The 23666-nt window shown below is 38.5% G+C and overlaps 1 protein-coding gene across 2 annotated transcripts in view; it reads left to right on the top strand.

The window, feature by feature from the left end:
- Positions 1 to 23666, top strand: part of SPINK5 (serine peptidase inhibitor Kazal type 5) — a 66128-nt gene that overhangs the window by 30598 nt on the left and 11864 nt on the right. The window contains exons 12-24 of one of the 2 annotated variants that reach the window (XM_084778811.1): positions 982 to 1060; positions 2446 to 2570; positions 3602 to 3650; positions 6993 to 7120; positions 8993 to 9059; positions 10064 to 10191; positions 10761 to 10821; positions 14650 to 14777; positions 17510 to 17603; positions 18726 to 18853; positions 20477 to 20549; positions 21182 to 21309; positions 21473 to 21551. In XM_084778811.1, the coding sequence (XP_084634937.1) occupies positions 982 to 1060; positions 2446 to 2570; positions 3602 to 3650; positions 6993 to 7120; positions 8993 to 9059; positions 10064 to 10191; positions 10761 to 10821; positions 14650 to 14777; positions 17510 to 17603; positions 18726 to 18853; positions 20477 to 20549; positions 21182 to 21309; positions 21473 to 21551 (1267 nt within the window). Of the gene's footprint in view, positions 1 to 981; positions 1061 to 2442; positions 2571 to 3601; positions 3651 to 6992; positions 7121 to 8992; positions 9060 to 10063; positions 10192 to 10760; positions 10822 to 14649; positions 14778 to 17509; positions 17604 to 18725; positions 18854 to 20476; positions 20550 to 21181; positions 21310 to 21472; positions 21552 to 23666 lie in introns of both variants that reach the window. The other variant, XM_084778810.1, reaches the window with a different exon arrangement.

Here is a 23666-nt window from a genome sequence, read left to right as displayed (position 1 = left end):
ACAAACACCTATAAGATTACCTTAAATGGGACTTTACATGCCGTGAAACTTCTTAGAAAAGTTAGTTACTGCCGTTCTTTCACAATTTAGGATAACATATGTAATATTATTTTGCTGAACTCAAATTAAGTATTTGACACTATTTATAATGTTAAAATAATTTAACTTTTTGTTTTCATTGACAACCATACATGTTTATAGTATTATCAATTCACTGAAGATACAATATAACTTTGTTTTATGAGGCAAATTTTGGCTCTTTTAGCTTATTAGTGTATGGAATCATTGGACTGTATCCTTCTGTCTCACTTTTGTCTTTTAGACAAAGCAGCCATATGTGAGCACTATATTTAAGTGTAAATGAAGGCAAGAGGTACACAATACAGGAGATAGGCCAGAATCACAGGCAGAGGCAGTGCTGTACTCTGATCTTACATCATATCAGAGGCACTTCTGCCTCTCATCTTCCCTAACAATTAAGGTGTGTCAAGCCGGTGTGGAGGTGCACGCCTTTAATCTCAGCCCTCAGGGAGGCAGAGGCAGTCGTATCTCTGTGAGTTGGGCCAGCCTGGTCTACAAATTGAGTCTAGGACAGCCAGGGCTACACAGAGAAATGCTGTCTTGAAAACAAACAAACAAAAAAGTGTCAGTGTGCTTTCTTAAAGGCTTCTTCAGCCTCTAGATATGAGGTCACCATGATTTCAGTTTTGATACTTCTTTGGTGAATATTGGTCTTCTTTTTTCTCACCACGAACAGAAACATAGTTAATAGAAAACAAGTTTACAGACTTACTACTGCTGTCTTTCTCCTGAAGGGAGAAACTCTGAAGATATTGTAGGATGATAGCGTAAGGGAAGCAGTATCTTTACTTCCTGTTCCTATGTAGTGATGAAAGGACAAATCCTTCACCCCCAGCCTGAGAATGAAGATGAGATGAGAAAAGTGCAGGAATCAGCGGATCTTTTTTTTTTTTAATGCAGCAAAACAGAAGCTGAAGAAAAGAAGGATGAAGCTGGAACCAGAAACAGAAGAGGGTCTGAGAAGTCAGAATCATATGCAGTGAGTGAGATCCACCTTTAACCCTGTTTGCCACTGTAACTGGACATCTGCAAGAGCCTGGCAGAACGTCATAATCCTTCAGTCTGGGATGACGTTGAAATGAACATCATATGAAACCGATACACTCTTCCTGTGATGAGACAAACAATGTAAAGTGAAAAGAAATTACTGTCATGGGAGGTGTTGAGCTTTACTCCTGCTTCCAACAAAAAGGTTTTAGTCTTTGCAGACCACTTTCCAGGGACTTTCCCCATGTATCCTTGTTGTGATGGATTCTTGAAACTTCATTTTGAGTTAATTAAAAAGACAATATTTCATGAACGTTTGATTTAAAAGAAAGCCTAGCACTTACTCTGTGTGTGTGTGTGTTCACGCACATGTGTCCATCCATCCATCTGTCTGTCTGTGGGTTGTGCATTCATGAATATGCCTATGTATGTGTGGATGCACAGGTACCTAGGAGCAAAAGTGGAGATCAGAGGACAATGTGAATGGTTCTCTCATTCTACCATGTGCATTATGGGAATTGAACTCAGGTCATCAGGCTTGGTGACAACTGCCTTTACCCGCTTAGCTTCTCTCAGGTCAGAAAGCATGATTTTTTTTAAGTCTGAAATATTGTTATACTCATTTCTGGAGACGTGCATGTCTTATTGTCACCTACTGTTTTGATGATGAAAGTCTCTTAGTTGTTCTTCTAGACTGTCCTTTCCCTCACACTGTCATAGAGATAATACAGAAACTACTTGTGTAATGCTGTCTTGCTTAGAACCCACACATTGAGGCTGAGGAGGTGACTCACAGGGAACAGGTGCTGACGCCAACCTTGACACCTTGAGTTCAATCAAGGAAACTTCATTAAAAAAAATAAAGCTGGATATGGTCTCTTGCAATCTCAGCACTTCTATAGCAGATTGGAATGGGGAGACAGGAGATTTGCTTGGAAGTTCATTTACCAGATGGCCTAGATAGAGTTCACAGTGATGCCAAAACTGAATCTAAGAGCAACCTGGTCTGGACAAGGTGGACAGAAGGCAAGAACCAACTTCTGAATGCTTTCTCTGGCCTCTATAATGTGTGCCTTAAGACCTTCACACACACACACACACACACACACACACACACACACACACACATTCACACTGCTCATAAATTAGAAGATATATTTAAATATTTTCCCTTTCCCTTTTAAATATTCTCACCTTCCTTCCAGTTTCATCACTTACCAATGTTTATGCTTATTTCAAATTTTGGAACTACTCTAGGGCAAGTTGCTACATATCCTAAAAGTAAAGAGACTATTAAATATACACATTTCAATGATTTTTATCACCTGACAAAGCATGTGTTCATTGCCTCCAACTTTCTCCTTTATCATACAGAAGCTATGTGATGGATATCGCAAGTTCAGAAGGAATGGACAACTGTATTGTACCAGAGAGAATGACCCAATCAGGGGCCCCGATGGGAAAATCCATGGCAACACATGCTCCATGTGCCAGGCTTTGTTGTGAGTACAGCAGGAACCTATGGACTTGTGAAGGGTCTGGGGCTTGGAAACTACCGTGGGGAGATTTGGCGAGGTCTCTAAGTGGAGAAAACAATGCATGTTCCATGTGCCAAGCTTTCTTGTGAGTATGGAGTTTTGAGGTGACAAAAAAGAAGACGTTTACACATGACCTAGTAGGGTTTGCTTTGTTTCATTTGTGGGGGAAATGGACTCAAAATAATTAAGGCAGTTGGGTAAGCTACAGGGACAACGTTAGTAGTACAGAGCTGGTGGTTAGTGCTTCGAATGACTTGCTTTAATATGTCTTGTTTTCTATGACTTTCCATTTCTTGAATCTGCAGAGTAGTTACAAAATGAACCTGTATAAATATCTGAAGTTCCATGCATGAACATATAGGCATCTCTGACATGGTTAGAGTCCAGCACTAGGATTGAACAGAGTTAAGTTGCTCACAAGCAAACCTACTATACACAACCACAAACACCTATAAGATTACCTTAAATGGGACTTTACATGCCGTGAAACTTCTTAGAAAACTTAGGGATCTTTCAGCATGGAGGGTCACATTTAACTTGCTAAAGAGAAACAACAACAACAACAAATTGAGAGCTTTCAGATTATGGCTATTGACAGAAACAGTACAGAGTAGTCAGGAAACACACAAAAAGAAGTAATACATGAGCTCACTTATATGGAGATTTTTCTAAAAATCCAAATGGTAGAAAGGAGGAAAATAGTGGTTCACAGTGGCTGGAGAAGTGGAAGGTTTACAGTGTGAATGAGGAGATGCTGGGTGAAGAATGTAATTGTAGTTGGGCAGGAAAAGCTCCTCTTTCATATCATGTTCTGGAGAGAATGAAGCCTTTCTAATCCATTCACTAAAAAGAAAACTAATGACAAGCTTGATGTACAGGGCTTCTGGCCTACCTGAGGATAGTCAAAACAATGAGCCCATGAGTATAAAGCATCCTTACTAAGGGAATAATAATATTTGTTTCCATATCATCTCTTTCCCCCACTTCTCTCACAGCATCCAAGAAGACAAAGTGAGAGCGAAGGTTAAAAGAGAAGCTGCAAAGGTAATTTTCTCAGATCTATTGCTGCTGTACCCCAACTTTTGGACTCCCCAATGGCATGGTGTTCTAGTTTTCTCACTAACAGAAGTGGTTGCTGTCTAAACTTCATGCCTGATGGAAACAAACAGGACTTTTAACATTAATACACATTCCAGTCCAGCTTCTCAGGAGGCTCATTTGAGCCCAGAAGTTCAAGACCAGCCTGAGAAACGAGTAAGACCAGTGGCTAGTGGGTGGGCGTGGGAGAGGAGGAGTGTCCCAAGGAGAAGAGAGATCCTAACGCAAATATGGTCATGACTAGATGCTTGCAAAGTTCCAGCTTTACTTCATTATTGCTAAATATGTTGAGGCTTATGACTTTGTAAGGGATTTTTCCATGCATTTTGATTTTATTAGATTCAGTTTGTTAGGCCCAGATTATTAGTACTTAACATGTGCTGTTTACAAAGATTAATGTACACAATCCACACCTTTAAAGCACACCAGGTGCACAGGACAAGATTGCAATTGTTCCAACTTAACAGTATCATGCATCTGCGTTGTCATATTTGTCGTGGGAGAAGTCCTAGCTTTCTTAACCCCAGTTACCATTATTACTCATTTTGACTTCCAATCATTCTTAGTCTTCTTCCTTGATTTTCCAAATTTACTATTTCGTAGGTCAGAAAGACAAATATGTCTGTGTATAGATGACAGATTACTTCCACTGAATAACAATTTACAAGATTTCCCCAATGTGTATTTTGAGAATCCTTGAATATACAAGCTTAGTCATTATTAGGGGGAAATGTGACATGTCTAAAAGTTCACCTTTAAAGTGACTCATTAGAAAAATCATATTTTGTTAGCTGGAACTATCTTTTCAGTAGTAATTTAAGTCTAAAATGTTGACTGTCCATTGTATTTGGTTAGTTATTGAACCCCATCACTCTTAATACCCTTCTGCTTCTCTTCTCTCTGATTGTGCTTCTCTAGTTCATGTGCACATGCTCTGTGCCCAGATGAGCATCCCCTCCTGATGATATGTCACACTCTCCACGCATCAGACTTGTTCTCTGCTTCTAAAACAAACATTAATTATTTCTTATCTGGTCATGTTTGTCCCCTTCTTTCTTGGAATATTGGACACAAGTGATAGCTCAGAAAAAACCCCAGGTCCTCTGGGAAGCTTCTTCCTGGGGCTCACTTGATTTCTTACCCCGGGATATTTCGTAGGCTTTACATGCTGCAGCATGCAGCACAACACAAGTGCAGATGTATCTATTGGTATCTACTAAAATATTCTGCCTTATTCTGAAGCCCAATTTTAAAGATCCTCACTAATGACCACGTTTATACTTCTACAAATGCCAGGCCCATCTGGAACTCCTTTCCTTCTTTAAGAGATATAATTAACTTTGTTCTTGCAAATCTCATATAGTGTGCAATGAAATGTGATCTTATCCATCCTCTATTTATCCTTCTACCTTCTCTTGTATGCTAACACTTCCCCTTGCAGCTTCATGTCAGTCCTTTTACTTTTCTGATAACCAACTAAATTCAGTTAGAGCTGTCAATATATATATGCATGAGTTTGGGACCATTCACAGGAACATGGAGCATACCAGTGGCTACACCAGCCAAAGAAGAATGACTATCTCTCCCTTGCAAACTATCCACCGTCAGTAACTGCTCCTTAATAAGGGTGGAGCCTAGGACAACCTTGCCTGGCTCTACTGGAATGTGGCTGGCTGTTTCTTGTGCAGCCGGCCACAGCTGCTCTAAGTTCACAGATGATGTTCATAGATAAGTTCATACCATATCCAGCAGATAGCATTTCATCATAGTCCTTCCCAGTCTCCAGATCTTATCAATTTTCCACCTCCTATTCAGTGATGTGCCCCCAAGCATTGGCAGGGAGGAAGTTAATTGATGAAGGTATTCCATTTAAAGCTGAAGATCAGTCTCTTATTGTAGGCATTTTGGTCAGTTATGTACGCCTAGTGTGAAAGTCTCTTACCAAAGTTGAAGTCAGTTTGAGTCCATGGGTATAAACATAACTATTAAGAGGACAGTTTAATAACACGGTCACTTATTGAAATAACAAAATCAGGTTATACCTTAGGTCCTGTATCTTCCTTAGCCATAGGCTTTTGAACAGAATTAAAGCATCAGGCATAAAATTCCCTTGTGTTGAGAAAGCTTCAAGTCCTATCAGAAAGAAGTTAGTTATTCCATAACAGCTGTGCCACTGTTGCACCAATGCATTCATCTTGTCTGGCAGGTGGGTATCCTAGAATGTGATTTGAGCACTGAGTAAGATTTCTTTCCTCCAGAAACTTAAATAACATCCTTTGGTACTATGAAAGCTAGGCATCAGGAAGGAATTTCCCAGTCAGTTCGAGACTCATTTTCTATTTCTTGTAGCCAAAGTTTGTGATGTCTTTAACAGAAGTTTTGCCATGTGGTTATGGCAATAGCCTATATTGCTTTAGACATTTCTAGAACCTCCATAACCAGTAACTTACAGAGATATATCCCGTGCTTTGTACTGCATTATTTATTTAATACTAGAGACAACGTTGTGTATCCATCAAGGGTATTTTGTTCCAATTATTCTTGTATAATGTTGTATTTTGAAATTAGCTTACTCACTAGTGGGTTTCTGTAACACTTTCTCCTGTACATTTAGTTGTGTTTAACCTACATGTTATACCTCCCTCTCCCCAACCTCATTCTCAGCCCCTAAGCCTGCTTGATTCTTTAACACCATAGTAATCCATCCTCGTCTGTCATATTGCATGCATTCTACAATCCCTCCAATTATATTTTAATTGGGTTGTGAAGTAGTAGGCTTGTACATGGTTTATTCCTCCCCCATATATATATACCTGTGCTCTTTCCTGATAAAGGCTTTTCACCCTTAATATGCAATAACTCTACTTCTGCTGCACCTACAATCTATTGTCTCTCTCCCTCACTGTATACTCACGCCAAAGGTCCCTTTCTGTTTACCTGGTTTCTTCTTTGATCCAATTTAATCACCCCTGTGAAACAATATATTGAAACCTATGATCCACATATGAGAGAGAACATACATCATTTGTCTTTGAGGCCCCAAGTTATCTCATTCAGTCTAATTTTTCCCATTCCTTCAGTTACCCTCCTGGTTTCAGTTTCCTTTACAGCTGAATAAAACATTGTTTTTATGAGCTCTCGATAAGCACTTCATTCTTTGTGATTTATTACATTATTACTTGTCTTTAAAATTTTTTTGAATCACTGAACATTATTTATTACTCATAGTAAGATAAAGATATAGGAAAAGTAGTAACTACTTTACAACTCATCTCTTCCATTTTGCAGAAAATGTGCAGTGAGTTCCAAGACAAAGCAAAGGATGGAATGCTCATGTGCACCAGGGAAAATGACCCTGTTGTTGGCCCAGATGGAAAAATGCATGCAAACAAGTGTGCCATGTGTGCAAGTGTGTTGTGAGTAATCACCTTCGTATCTTCACCATTACTCTTCCCTGGCTTTGAGATTCCAAGATGCACCATGGATTGTATGCTAGGAAAATCTTTAAAGGAGATGGACATAATATTAAGCAATATTGAATACAAAAACGACATTATTTTCTATTCTCTTATCCTTCTATCTTCTAATTATGTCAAGTGCCTAGACTCAGCACAAAATGTTTATAGTACTTGACTGTCTTCGTTTACAACAAAGAGAGAGTACAAGGCTCAAATGAAATCAAGTGTTTTATTTGTCTTCTCTCCAACTCTGATAATCTGTGATTCTGTGAATATATTTAGATACATGGTTAAAAAGCCAGGCATGGTGGTGCACACCTTTAATCCCACCACTCGGGAGGCAGAGGCAAGCAGGTGGCTGTGAGTTCGAGGTCAGCCTGGTCTTCAAAGTAATCTAGGACAGCCAAGGCTACCAAACAAAGCAAAACAAAAAAAAACAGACAGATAAGTGGTTAAAAAGAAAGTTGAGTGGATAACTGTGGGTCTAGTGTATAAGGACTGTTAAAACACCTGACCGAGACGGGATAGAGCACACTGTAATTATCCTTTTCAGACAAGCCTTACACTCTGCCAGTGAAAGGCATGTTTCAGTAAGTACCTTAGTGGAGAGTAAAGCCCTTAAGAGACAAGTTCATGAACTTAAATGACTGTCAAGCTAGTGAAGGCCTTCTAGGACTTTCTTTTGATGAGTGCAGTGTGTCCAATTGTTGCCAGATTTCTCTTATAGGACAGTAAGAAGGCATCCTGTTCCAGTTCTATGCTACAGTCGTGGTTGCAGACCACTAACACTCAGCAGTGAACTTCTGAGGTTACTGATCTCCCAAAAGTCATCTCAAAATAATGTTGAAAGATAATCTTCAAATTATGGGGCTAGAATTCTTGCACTGCATCACTCGGCTCCCCTTATATTCAAATGTAAAGCACAAAGTTATTGATCACCTCAGTCTTCAGTCTTCACAGATTGGTCCATCTATAAGAGTATGTTTATAATTTCTTTAAAAAGGAGACAGAGAGTAAGTGGATCAATTGAATAAGGAATGGCCTAAGATCCATTCCTTATTATCATCAATGATATCATTGTTAATTGGAAGGAAAAAGTTTCATGATTTAGAAGAAAATCATTATAATCGTAACTTCTTGAAGGATGAAACTGGTGGCCTACAAAAAATATTGTCAGCAGAGGATTTTACATACTGGTAAAAAAAAATGTGTGATTTCAGCTGGGCAGTGGTGGCACACGCCTTTAATCCCAGCACTTGGGAGGCAGAGGCAGGTGGATCTCTGTGAGTTCAAGGCCAGCCTGGTCTACAAAGCAAGTTCAGGGTAGCCAAGGCAACACATAGAAACCCTGTCTTGAAAAACCAAAACCAAAACAAAACAAAAAAGTGTGCTTTTGTCTTTCTTATTACTTTTTGCAAAGTTTTCTTTGTATCTTGTCCAAAACAATCACACCTCGTAAGACAAAACGTTTTTCCCTGAACACTTTTATATATTCATTTTCTTCTTCTTCTTCATTATCATCATCATTTGTGTGTGTGTGTGTGTGTGTGTGTGTGTGTGTGTGTGTGTGTGTGTTTGTGTGCGCACGCGCCACAGTGCACATATAGATCTCAAAAGACAACTTTCTGGCGTTATTCTTTTCTTCCATGATGGGTTCCAGGGATTGTGCTCAAGTAATCAGGCTTGCATAGAAAGCACTTTAGCTGATGAGTCATCTCCCTGACCCAATACCCAGAAGGCTTCCAAGGAACTGGATGGGACACTCTATTTCTTCTGGAAATATATCAGAGTTATTGGAGAATTGAACTTAGTTTGTGTCTTCTATTGTAGCCTACTAGAGGAGGAAGAGAAGAAAAAGAATGAGAAGGTTGGAAAGTTGAAGAGAGAAGCAATACAGGTATGTGCTTCGGGTCATCAGGCTGCACACAGCCACAGTCAGCATTCCTCTTGGCCAAATTGTTAGTTTCAGAAGCCTTAATGGCAATGTCAAGTGGAAACATATATTTGTCCTCATTTCTAAAATACTCTCTGTCTTCCATATTACATGTATTTATTCTTATCTCGTTTGCTGATGTTCAACAAGCTGGACTTCAAGCTTTCATATACTCCTTTCCTCTAGTGTTTCTTTATTTGGAAGATCTTTGTGTATGTGGTGATGATAATGGTGGTGGTGGTGGCAGCCCTCTCTCTCTCTCTCTCTCTCTCTCTCTCTCTCTCTCTCTCTCTCTCTCTTTCTGTGTGTGTGTGTGTGTTTGTGTGTGTGTGTATGTGTGTATGTGTATGTATGTATTTGAATGTTTGTGTGTCTGTGTACATGTGTGTGTATATGTGTGTGGAGTGCATTCCCATGCATGTGTGGTTATGCAACTCCTCTATGGGAAAGTGGAGGCCAGAGTGAGACAGTTATCACTTCTGTGCCTACTGCTCTTTGACAGGGTCTTTAACTTTCCTGGAAGCTTTTCCTTTCATCTAGGTAGGCTAGCTGGATGTAAAGTCCTGGGGATCAGTCTGTCCCCCTTCCCACAATACTGGAGTTACAGGCACACACAGACATGCTTAACATTTTTTGTGAGAGCAATGGATAAAAAGTAGCTATTATTCTGCATTCCATCAATTCCTTTACCCATCCAAGACACTAAATCGTTATTCCTTTTGTCTCTCAAAGTTACCACATAAAAATAGTGTTTAAGCTGAATATTTTCTAATCATTTTAATAACAACAACCTTACATTTCAAGCAATGTGTTACTTAAGCCTGTGAACAGAGTGCCAGCTAAAGCTGGCATTTGAGATCACTTTGTGCTGTTGTGTTGCATGACATCACAGTTTTCAAATGGAAGGAGGTGGGGGAAGTTTTTGCAGTGTTTATTGATGGGGTTCTCAAATCTACTTCCTTTGACAGGAGCTATGTAGTAAATATCGTCCCCAGTTAAAAAATGGCCGGCTCCACTGCACCAAAATGAATGGCCCAATTGAGGGCTTGGATGGGACGATCCATGAAAACATCTGCTCTATGTGTGAAGCCTTCTTGTGAGTACAGCTGCGGCCACTACTGTTGAGTGTCAGATGTGGGCATGGCATTGCCTGCAACCTCCTCCAGAACACTGATAAATGAAGCCTGTCTTTCTTCGTGCTGAGTTTGGGGATATATTATCAAGTCACATGCTGACAGAGCTTCCTTTCTACTTCTTCAGTGTTCTGAAGAGCATTTGAATTACTGCCATGGTAGGGCCATGTGCCAATAGCAGATCTCCACAAAGTTGATGATGGAAAAGTGCTGGGTCTTGATTTATCCAGGTTGATAGGTCACTACTATAACTAATACGAAGTGGAATCATTAGAAGACAACAAGTTGAATGTTGGTTAATACTTCATCATTTTTCTAGTTGCTTTCTGGGAAGAAAGATAACTTCTTATTCATCAAAATATAGTGGGAGATATGTCTGCTGGCTTGTGATGGCAGGAAAGGGTATTCACTTACCTTTCAGTTGCCAAGCTAAGTTTGTAGAGAAGTAATAAAATAGTCTATGAGATTTCTTTCTATGTATGACACTGTGCATTGGTGTTAGAAATAATTCTTTCCCACCCCTTTCTTTTAGCCAGCAAGAAGTAAAGGAAAATGAAGCTGGCTCCAGAGCACGGGCTAAGAGAGAAATTAAGGTAGTTGTCCTGGGATGTTCAAACCACAACGGAAACGTCCAATGTGCCTATTTTGCTGTAAACATCACACGGAATTATTGAAGACCCTAGCTGGGAGGAAACTTGGGGGTCGTATAGTCCAGAGTTTCACAAGAGTTTTTTTCTGATTGTATATTTGCATTAGCTTACCAAGCAGTAGGTTCCCATAAGACTTTAATTGTGCAACTTAACTTTTAGTTAACCATCTAGCCACCAAGTCCTGTTCTTAATAAGCAGAGAATATATTATTTCATTTTGTGTCCATGGAGCCTCTGCCACTACTACCAACTCTACAGCCATGACTATAATACAGCCATAGAATTACAAACACATTAGTCTTTATTCATAAATATCGGGGTCATGGGAAACAGGTAGCCAAACTTTGATCACTGTACACAGTTTCGTATTTACTTCATTATCAGATTGTGCAGTAAAAATTTAAATCTATAAAGAAGGAAGACTTTGACTACAAAACTAGTGTTTTACTGGATTAGCATCCATATTTCAAAATTCTTACAGGGGAGGAGAGAGAAAAAGAGAGAGAGAGAGAGAGAGAGAGAGAGAGAGAGAGAGAGAGAGAGGACAGAATTTAAATGTAGAATTCCTGACTCCTTCCCCCGAAACCCAGCATTGTTTCTAAAACATTTTTTGGTTGTCACTTATGAAGAAATAAATTTTTTAAATGCAGCATCCCCAAGAAATATTTTGGTGGTTCAGAATGACTAACTCAAGGTAACTTACTGCAGTGCGTGGTGATTTCTCTACACCCATCAAAGCCCATGAGCATTAAAATCAACTCTCTGAAGAACCACTGAGTTTGAACCTGTAGGATTGCTTGCTTACAGTTGAATTGCAAGCAAATGTGAATCCAAACTTGAAAACAAAATGAGTGATTTAGGTTTCCAATGTCCTCAAGAGAAGGTCCCTCAGTATAATGCAGTTTCCACCTACACACTAGCTTCATCAGACAAAATCTAGTGTCTATTTTGTTTCTAATTATGGTCAGTCAAGGGATCTGGCCATGAACAATGAAGAGAAAAGCTAGGTGGGAAGTATATTCTCTTATCTTTACTAAATTTTACCTTGGGATAAGAGTTTTAGGAGAAATGGAAAATCACTCCTAATTGCCATCAGTTATTAACCCTAGGATATCAAGTGATTTTTTAATACATTTGTCTCTTCATATTTCATGGCTAGCATCTACTGGGCACTTTCTAGATGTTAGTGACTATGCATTTACAAATATTGACTGCACATTAACCATTATTTAAATCATAAATAATATTTTTATTTCCATTCTATAGATGAAGCAATTTCATTTTTTTTCTTTCTTTATTAATTTATTCAGATTACAACTCAATTGTTACCCCATCACTTCTATCCTCCAATTCTTCCCTCCTTTTCACTTTCATCCTATTCCACTCCCCTAGGTCTATGACTGAGGGGGGACCTCCTCCCCCTCTATATGGTCATAGACTATCAGTCTCATCTTCATAGCCTGCTTATACTTTCTTTGAATGCCCTGAGGCCTCCCCATCCAGAGGAGGTGGTCAAATATGGAGCACCAGAGTTCATGTCAGAGTCAGTCCCCGCTCTCCACATAACTGTGGAGAATGTGCTGACCATTGGCTAGATCAGAGTAGGGCTTCAATGTTTACTCCTTGTATTGGCCTTGGTTAGTGCAATAGTTTGAGCTGACCCCCCTGGGCCCCAATTCTCCATCACCATCTTCTTGTAAGTTTCTATGACCCTCTGGGTCCTTCTATTTCCCCACCTCCTGTATTTCTCTTACCTCTAGTCCCAGTGGGATGTCCTCACATGTATCCCAATCTCCTGGTAAGTGAAGACTTTCATGGGACATGTATTTTGGGCTAGTGTCCACTTATAAGTGAGTATATACCATATGAGTCTTTCTGCTTCTGGGTTAACTCACTCAGTATGATCATTTCTAGTTCCATCCATTTGTCAACAAATTTTGGGAATTCCTTGTTTTTAATAGCTGAGTAGCATTTCATAGTGTAAATGGACCACAGTTTCTTTATCTATTTTTCAACTGAGGGACATTTAGATTGCTTCCAGGTTCTGGCTATTATGAGTAAGGCTGTTATGAGCATGGTTGAGTGTATGTCTTTGTTGTGTGGTGGAACATTTTCTTGGTATATTCCAAGGAATGGAATAGCTGAGTCTTGAGGAAATCCTATTCCCAGTTTTCTGAGAAAGCGCCAGATAGATTTCCAAAGTGGTTGTACAAGTTTGCATTCCCACCAGCAATGAAGAAGTGTTCCTCTTTCTCCACATCCTCGCCAGCATGTGGTGTCACTTGAACTTTTGATCTTAGCCATTCTGATGGGTGTAAGATGGAATCTCAGAGTCATTTTGATTTGCATTTCTCTGATGACTAAAGATGCTGAGGATTTCTCTGTGTTTCTCAGCCATTCGATATTTCTCTGTTGAGAATTCTCTGTTTAATTCTGAGTCCCATTTCTCAATTGGGTTATTTGGTCTTGTCCCCATCAGTCACAGTCATAGGGAAGGGGAATGGGGTGAAAGCATGAGGGAGGGAGGAAAGCATGGGATGGGATAGCAATTGAAATATAATATGAATGATTTTATTTTTCAATAAAAAAAGAAAAAAATTCAGTAGAAATATTTTAAGAGAATTTACAAAAAAAATGCAGCCCTGGCAATGCCTTCAATTAGTTCTGTTGACACATCTGATTTATATATTAGTAAAATGACAGACATACCATCAAGCTATTGAAATCTAAATAATTTGAAGGATATTTAACCTACATACATTTGAATGCCAGATGTGTTTTATACCACATACAGATATACTTCATGCTGTAACAGTGATCATTTTCATAGCTTCAAAATGAAGATAAGACATACATGTTTTTAATGTTTGTTAATTAAATCATCTAGAAACATTAATAGAACATTGTATGATTTACATTCACCAATTTTTTAAAATCTTATAAGCTTTGTTAGGGTTCTTTTCAAATTCTCCTCAAAGCAACTCTGTAGCTAACTTGTTGGAAGTATCTGTTAGAAATTTCATTTAGGGATGAACCATCTGAAAGGCAGGTCTTAAAATATTAGAAGTGTTAAAATATCCTTGTCATGTATTATGTTAATGGGATCATGAAAGTATGGATGACAGATTAACTCTGAGTTAATTACATCTTTCCTGATAAATGATGTATCCACTGTCAAATCTATGCTTTATCTTAGAGTTGCAATTAGGAAGAAAGTACATAGGTTTTTCTTCAGACCATGAAGGTCTTTGATTTTAAGATATGCATGCTATTTTATTGCATCAGGACAGAATAAAGATAAACAATAAACCCCTGAGCAAGGATTACTGCCAATTCTCAAAAAGTGCAGCCTAATGGCAGTGAGATGCTCATGCAGTAAAAGAGCTTGCCAGCGAGCCTGGTAATATGAATCCAATTCCAAGGATTTACATAGTAGAACAGGAGAACGGACTCCTATAAGTTGTCCTCTGATTTCCACTTATGAGTCATGGTACATGGACACACACATACATGTAAAAAATATGTAAATGAATATCCAGGGTATTAAGAGATTCTTACATGCATGTCGATTCAGAGCTCAATTCCAAAGTGAATGAACCACAAAGCCTTTCATATGTCCAGAAAGCTTGGTAAGAATTGAATGATAAAGCCACCAGAGGTGGGGAAAATCCTTTGGTCATTGTTTACCTCTCCCAGAAAGTGCCAAATAAAAAGCCAACAAAGTGATATCAAATAAAACGTTTAAATCTTTCCAATTCTCTTCTTCTTTTAGGTTGACTGCAGTGAGTTTCAGAGTCTTTTAAGAGGTGGAGAACTTTTCTGCACACGAGAAAATGACCCTGTGCGTGGCCCAGATGGCAAGACCCATGGCAACAAGTGTGCCATGTGCAAGGCTGTCTTGTGAGTACTAGACCACAATGCTATTCCTATTGTGAACCAGGAAACTGGGAGAGGCACAAGCCTGCTGACTTACACACATATAATATTGCATACAACAGACACAAAGGCAGCCCCTCCTGTGAGTCATGTTAGTGGGAACAGCAACAAGTCTACAGACTTACATATATAAAATTGTATATAAGAGGCACACAGTGCTGTTCCTGTTGGGGGTTGAGAGAGGCAACAAACCTGCAGATTTACACATATATAATATTGTATATGACAGACACGTAATGTGGTTCCTACTGTGACTCAGGAGAGTGGTAGAAACAACAAGGAGACGTACACATATATAATATCATGAGACACACTATACAGTTCCAATATCTCAGCAGTATGTGTCGGGAAAATGAGAAAGCCAATAATCCAGGCAAACTACACATATAAAATATTATACATATAATATTATAATATTGTGCGTATAATATTGTACATACAATATTGCACATATAATATTGTAAATGGCATTACTTTCATGTAAAAGAAATAAATAATCACCTGTAAAGTATATTCAAATGACTCTCTACTCTTCATCCCCAATATTTATAATTCTAGAAACAGGATACTACTAGACTGTTGCACTTTTATTACTACTCACAGTAAATAATTACATCTTTCCTGATAAATGATGTATCCACTGTCAAATCTATGCTTTATCTTAGAGTTGCAATTAGGAAGAAAGTACATAGGTTTTACTGGTCACTCTGTACTGTATTTTTAGAAATGTTATATTCCAAGAAATAAACATGAGTAATGCCTCACACAAAGCTTAGAAGTACATCTGAAATATGTAAGTCATTCAAGAGACATTTACTGAGCACCTACAGTAATCAGTGTGCATAAAGATTAAACAAAGATGAGTAAAATGGATTCTTCTCAGAGATCATATAATTCTGAATTCTTTAAGCCTTTGCTACTCACAGCCCCTTTTCACTGAGAAAGTTTTATTGCACATCTCAATATATAAAATAAATACACTAAACAAATACTTATAACTATCATAAAGAACTTCAAATAAGACAATTATTTACTATATATTTAATTAGAAAAAATCATATGAACAAGTGGTATCATTCAGTTGTATATTAAAAATTAAATCTCGGCTGAATATTTCATACTGTAAAACACAAACCATCTTAAATTTTTTTCAAAGTTGATTAATATTTCGATGTTTTTAATTATCAATGTGATAATGCAATTTTGCATAAATACATAACATTACGTGGCATAAGTCAATTTAGAAATTATTGGAAATCCTATGCTAATTTGAAGCCAAAATATATTTGAAATTATTTTATTAAATACAAGTCAACAACTGATAGAGTAATTTCTACAATCAAACATTCTAATATAATGCAATCAAAAGATGAACTACTTTGCTTTATCTATACTGAAGGATAATGGGAGGAGATAATTGAAAGTCTTTAGTTCCCATAATTAGTAAGTATCATCCTGTAAAAATATAAAAGTTTTAATGTACAGAAAAACAAAACACTTCAGTTTGTAGCCTGTAATGGTTTTGAACCTGAACTGAGATATTGGGCAATTTCCCTATGGCTCTGAGAGGTTGACAAGCCTCACAGTGGGAAGTGTGCATATTGTGTGTTCAAAACAAATGCTTCAGAGAAGTTCCATGAGGCGATATGGGCAGTGATGGGGATTTGTTGCAGATTTCATTGGAATTAATTTTTGATCACCACACATTCAGAAGTCTTTGATGTTACCAAATTTTTTATCACCCACGTTCACTTACTTAACCCCTGTGGGCTACGAGTGGTTCACTGGCTCCTGCCTGGATTTAAGGTTAATGAAATACAAAGGAGGGATTGTTTTTTAAAAAAAAAAACAGTGCTCATAGGTGGCTTTGGTAATTCAGAGAAGGAGCATCAAATAGAAAAATTTAGGTAGAAATAGACCTGGATGCTACAAGTTGGGTAAGATATATAAATGACATGGCCATGAAGAGAACAGACCCTCATAAGATCTAAATTAAGAAATCTGTGGTATGTAAGGAGCAAACAATTAGAAAATAGGAACTTTACTGAGTTTCAATATTAAACCAAGGATTTTGATGTTAGTTCTACTTGTCATGGGGGCTGCAGAAATGTTTCAGTTTGGAGATGAAATGGTAGAAATATGACCCATTGATGAAAATGCAAACCATGATGACCAAGAAAAAGGAGAAGGGAGAGTCTAGTATTCTGAATGCTGCTGGTGTGAGGGGATTGGTATCCAGTGAGGGACAGCTAGAAGAAGAAGAAGAAGAAGAAGGAAAGACACAATGGTTCAGGTGAAGGCCAGTGATGATAGAGAAATGTTAAAGGGCAACATCTATGCAAACTGGAAGAAGGAATCCAGTTGAAGTTGATGCCATTGTTTTGTTTTTGAGAAGCAAACAATATATGAGAAAGATATGTTTTTTAGTCCACTTGGACATGAAAAGAATTTAAGAAACAAAGCTCAAGGTCTTGATCAAATGTTTAGGAAACACTAAAATTAGCTGGTAGATAAATATATGTTTGGTTTTTTTCTAAGTATGATAAAAAAAACTTTGCCAAGCATAAGACTCTGCCCATAACATATGTGTTAAATAAACACCAATACATTTTTGTCTAGATTCAATGTTTGATAGATTCATAGAAACGTGCTCTTCCTTTGGTAAACTATTGTTCCTTCCACTCCCTAACATGCAGTGAGAAAGAAAATGAAGAAAGAAAGAAGAAAGAAGAGGAAAATCAGAGAATCAGTTCAGGGCATGGTTCCAGTGGTGGGAACCAGAAATCTAAGGTAAGAGTAAACCCTAACTTCTACAGCCAGAGTGAACAGAACTCAATGCCAGTGGGATTGTACCTGGGCATGAGGAAAAGGGAAAGGCAGGGAGCGCTGAGGCCAAACAAGTCCTTGGAAGAACTCAGTCTTCCAGTTCTGCCTGTAGGGGAAGGCATTAGCACTTTCTGTTGCTGTGAATTTTTAGCTTCTTAAGATTGGAAATAATTAAAGATTGTGAACCTACCCAGTCTCCAGACCCTTCGTTAGCACTCTAGTCCTTAGACAACATTCATTCTTCACTTTCTTTCCCTATTCTTGATGACTGTGGATGAGGCTGTCTTTGATTTATCCTTTCTACCCACCAAGGCAGGACAGTATAATAAAAGAGAACAGACTATGGAGTCTATACAATTGCCCCCTTACGAATATGGACTTTCCAGCTTTGAACAAATTACCTCATCTCTCTTACCTTGAGAGAGGAAAATAATTTCGGCATGGTTGAGCACATTTGAAACATTCCACAACATTAGCATGAAACTATGGCATGCTTTGCAGCACCATTTCACAAGATTCCTGCCACCCATTCACCTTTCCGTGCCCTTGGAGAGACCAAGGCCATCTCTTTGCTCCCAAATTCACTATCTGTGATAAAATCTGTCTTTTCTGTTTTTTCCCCTAGCTTCTGCTTTAGGATCATAAATTGTCACTCTTAGGACATAGACACACTCAGGTTGTCTACCCTCTCCAGATAGTGGAAGCTATCTGGTAGACACACTGTTTTATTCTGCCTAAATTTTCAAAAATGGAATGCTATTTGATCGAAGCATTACATATCTGAACAAGCAAAAATGTAGACTTGGTCTTTAGTATACACTTTTCTGATCCTTGAATGTGCTATCAGACCTTAGCCACATTACAGTTTCCCGGTATAAATATTTAAACAACAACATTAAAAGCTATGAAAACTGACCCCCCCCATAATCAGAATATGGATGAATCTAGCCCCACTCCCTTTCTCTGTGGACAGAACCCTACATGACAAAATTATTTGCAAGGGTAAAATGAAAGAACGTTGCTGATTGCTTCATGAACTTAGTAATAATACGATAGAGTAAGTAACTATGTTTCCTCCCTTTTCAGGAGGAATGCGCTCAATATTGGGAAGGCATGAAAAGTGGAGAAATCAGCTGTACTCGGGAGAGCGACCCTGTGCGTGGTGCTGACGGGAAACCATACAACAACAAATGTATCATGTGTAAAGAACTGTTGTAAGTGCTTCTCGTGGCAAGCGTGTCTAAAAGGCAGCCATGCATTTCTCCTGCGTTGATGGCATATCTCCTGTTCTGTGGCTCCCTCTAAAAATGTTCTTTTCATTAATCGCAATGGTCTTTCCCCTCTTCTAATTCCTAAGGATGCCTCCAAAGGGGGCATGTAATCAAGTGGCTGATTATCCCCTTTGCCACCATAATTCTGTGACCTCTAAATGTCATCAGGATAGGAAGTTATTCATTGCTTTTACCTAATGAGATTTCACCATGGCCATTTGGAATAGCTGACCAGTGTTTAAGAGAGATGGTTTAATGCCAGGTATGTGAAGCACACCTAACTACAGAAACAGGAGTTATTGAGTCTATGTATTTTCCTTTGGTGAATGGTATGAGAGTATTTCATGACATAGTTCAGCCACCTTGATTCATGATGTTAGGGTTGGGAACACAATGATTGCTAGTTCCACTTATAAACTGAGATAGTCCTAGGTAGCCCTGAACATTTATGGGTGCTTTTAGTTGTAGCATTTAATTGTTATATGATTAGCAAATATGTAACGTCCACCCACAAAGCACTATTCATTCGTTCTTCATATTTCTGAAGGCTATGTGATGAACTCTCATCCAAATGTTGATAGTCTACTAGTGAGAAAATGAAATTGGTGTTCTTAAAGGTCTCATGAAGAATGAATGGGCCTGCAGGGCTCTCACTACAGTCTAGGTCTTCTCTGCACCAGCCTAGAGTTTACTTTGTATTATGATCATTTATTATATAATGTGGATATAGGACTTGGATCTGGTTTGCCAGTGGCCTTCAAAGACCTTTCTGTCTCTGACTCTCCATTGCTGAGATTATAACTACTTTCTATAAACCTCTGCTTTTGATATGGATGCTGGGGATTTGAACTCTGCCCCACATGTTTCTGAGCTATCTCTCCAGGCAATTACTAGAAGTTTCTGACTTGGAGGTATGACTATCAGTAGAATCTTGCCATGATGTGGCATTATAGGCACCCTCTTTTTTCAACAGTTAACTTGGTTTAAAAAATTATGATATGAGTTTGTTTGAATTATTTCTTCATTGCTCTTTTTAAAATATCTATTTGGGACCATGCTCTAAGAAATAATATATAAAGATATTTCTTAACCTCAAAATTGTCGACCACGCATCTGGTATATTAACAAACACTGGAGATGAGTTTGGATACTAACGGTGCAGACTGTAACCCAGTGATTTGATTATGTACTTTTTGGTGAGGAGGCTTCTTACCCTGGAATCTTAGTAACGGAACAGGCTGTGGCTTTCAAGGAGTGAAGACACTCACCATGAAAGGGAAGGTTTAGAACATAGGCCTGGCTGGAGAGATAGCTCAGAGGTTAAGAGCACTGACTGCTCTTCCAGAGGTCCTGAGTTCAACTCCCAGCAACCACATGGTGGCTCACAACCATCTATAATGTGATCCGATGCCCTCTTCTGGCCTGCAGGTGTACATGTAGGCAGAGCACTGTATCTGTAATAATAAATAAATAAATCTTTAAAAAAAAAAAAAAAGAAGAAAAACACAGGCCCTTTCATCTTTGCATTTGTGCCAACAAGATGCCTATCCACCCGTTCTCTCATAGGCAGAGAGAAATAGAGGGAAAAAACAAAAATTCCGCCTCGAGATCAAATACGACTGGATCAGCAACAAAAACGGTAAGTCATTGCCGAGGTTTGGACAGGACTTTCGGATTTAAATATGAGGAGGTTGCCCGTGTGGATAACAGAGCTGACGCTGGGTTTTATATTGCTGCTATAAAGTTACTATAGACACTGGCTCATAGTTATTGCCTACATTCCCAGAGGTCAGAAGTTTTAAATGACCCCACTAAAACCAAGGTGTTGGTGAAGTTTATGGAAGTTCTAGGTTAGGATGGTTCTTTGCTGTCTCTGACCTCCAGGGACTACCTGCCTTCGTTGATCTGTGGCCACCTTTCAGCCAGCATGCTTACTCAAGTCTGATTCTCTATCCTTTTGATATTGATTCCTCTGCTTGAACATGAGCCCTTGTGATTACAATGATTCTTCACCACTATTCCCAAATAATGTCTCCACTTCGAATACAACTGGCTGGTACAGTTAGTTCTGTATTTAGCCACAACTGATAGAGCAACATAGTTACAGACCTCAGAACTTAAGACATGAATGTCCTTATGGCATAACCCAGCCTACCTCAGCAAGGTTAAGTGGCTCCCAGATTTTTAATTGGAAAAGTTCTGATTTTTCAAACCAAATAAAACTCTATATAAACCCAGCATTTCTGATTATCTTTCCTTATTTATTTTTAGGATGTATGTGATCAATTTAGAAGCCAAATGAAAAATGGGAAACTCCTCTGCACACGGGAAAGTGACCCTACCCGGGGTCCAGATGGCAAGACTCATGGCAATAAGTGTGCCATGTGCAAGGAGACACTGTAAGTGTTGTCCGACACAAGGGTTTGCCTGGGGGTCCATATAGTATCACAATCACACTGCAGCAGTTTGAGCAGAAAAGCTCCTGTCTTAGAAGTGAGTCCTATGACTAATGAGATGTTTATTTGCTTTAGAACAAATGTTTCTTCTGATCCTTTCTCTCAGGGAAAAAGAGGCTGCTGAAAAGAAGAAGAAAGAGGATGAAGAAAAAAGAAGCACAGGGGCAAACAAGTACGATAAGGAGGTAATATGTCAGACACATTAATATGTGAAGCTGGCTGGTTTATGTTATGGAGCGGCAGGTGATGACTCGAGAGCTGGCATGAAAGTATCTTTCAGAACACAAGCTTTATATTTTTATTTATTTTTTACAAATACATTTATATTATTACACATATATAAAGTAAACTACCTGTAGCAAGAAGGACCATGACACAATCAAGAATTATATAAATGTTATATTCTTAGTGTTCTGGCTATTTGTATTTGACAGCCTTGAAGAAAACATCTTTCCTATCTTGGTGCCTTTAAAATTCTGAATGTAAATCAATCTCCATCACATCTTGCTATTATCAGCTTATAACATCTATCTACACCTAAAAATATCTTAACCCCTAAACAATTAAGCTTCATTATAAAACTAAGCTACCTGGTCTTCAACTCCATCAGGGACTTGAGAAGGAATAAACTTGATTACCTGAGAATGTCAGGAGTGCAGGTTACTAGCTTTCCAAATGAGAAGATGACAGACACAGTTTGCTACCTGAATAGTCACCCAAAACTCTCTATTATGTCGGAGCATCTTTAACCTTCTGGCCCAATATATCTGACAGACCTATTTGTGAGACAGGAACTATTGAGGACTTGCTTACCCTGCCTTGGCAGAGTTTTGCCCTCGACTTTGCCTGCATCCAAGCTTGCTCTTTTTTTAGGCAGCATCCTGTCTGGAACATGAGCTTTATTAAGAGAGATCTACCCATGGGAACCATGGTTGGGACATGATGAAGTAGGTGAATATTATGAGGAATGAGGCATTATGTCACAAGCAGCATAATAAGACTGTGAGTGGGAGAACATTGTAGACATTCTAGAAAACATTAAGAAAGTTAGCACAGAAAGAAAAATCTACATCGGACAGCATGGGAGTGATATCCGGCTGAAGGAAGGAGTAAGAAAGAAGCCATGAGAAACAGAGAGATAGAGAGAGCTCTAGGGTTTAGGGAACCTGGCTATATTTCAAATCCAGTTCCAGGAGGGCATCAGAGTTTCTGGTTAGAGTGATGCATATAAGAGCATTTATGTACAAGTTGTATGAATAAGAGACAGCATGCAGAAATGAAGAAGCACATTTTTTTTACAAATTTATTTTGCCTCCGCAATAGATAAAGACTGCAGTAACCCAAGAGAAGGTAGAGACCAGAGCTAGCAGCGAAGATGTGGCCTGATTCTTTAAGGCTGGTCTCTGGTCTCTTAGAGTATTAAGACTTAAAGTGATGACTATTTTAAAGACATACGCCCACCCAAAAGTTCATTCTAAAGAGAATTAATTTAATTAATTTTTTGAAATGCCCATTCTCTCTCAATCATTGAGGCTATGATAGTAAACCAAAAAAAAAAAAAAAAGATATACCTAGCTCTATCAAGAGCACAGTTTGTTACTCTATGCTCTAAAACAACTCTACTGCAGTTTCTAAATGTCTATAGCACCAGCAACAGTTATCAAAGTGTTGTGACTTATCCATTCAGTGAATTCCATGGGACATTTCAAAAAGCAGTTGGGCCTGGGGTACAGGCTGGGCTTGAGGATGGGGTATGAAAAGGGAAGCCCCAGAAATTTCAATCAGGAAAACATACATTTGTAGCTTGAATGGTAACCTCTCAAGATGTCACTTGACTGCCACCTAGTGCTCAGTTCGAAGCTTTGTCAGTAGTGCCCACATTTTCACAATGGCAGCACAGATACTCACCATTATATAGCACATCGCACCTACCTATGAAATCCACTTATAAAGGCAAAATTGTAATTGGCCATATATATAAAATACTGCTCTTCAGTATGTCAAAAGAGACTTATCTATTTCTTTATATGTGCAAATCAAAATAAAATTTGAAAACTCTTTCATCTAAACAGCCCAAAATAATCTATATTGTGATTTTGTCTAATTTTTAAAATTTTTTTAATTTTTAAAAAAATGTATTCTTGTTACATCTCAATGATTATCCCATCCCTTGTATCCTCCCATTCTTCCCTCCCTCCCATTTTCCCCTTATTCCCCTCCCCTATGACTGTTACTGAGGGGGATTTCCTCCCCCTGTATATGCTCATAAGGTATTAAGTCTCTTCTTGGTAACCTGCTGT

The sequence above is a fragment of the Acomys minous genome (genome assembly GCF_964271855.1).
Source record: "Acomys minous genome assembly, chromosome: 4".
Lineage (NCBI taxonomy): Eukaryota > Metazoa > Chordata > Mammalia > Rodentia > Muridae > Acomys > Acomys minous.
This window is presented reverse-complemented; position numbering and strand designations above follow the sequence as displayed.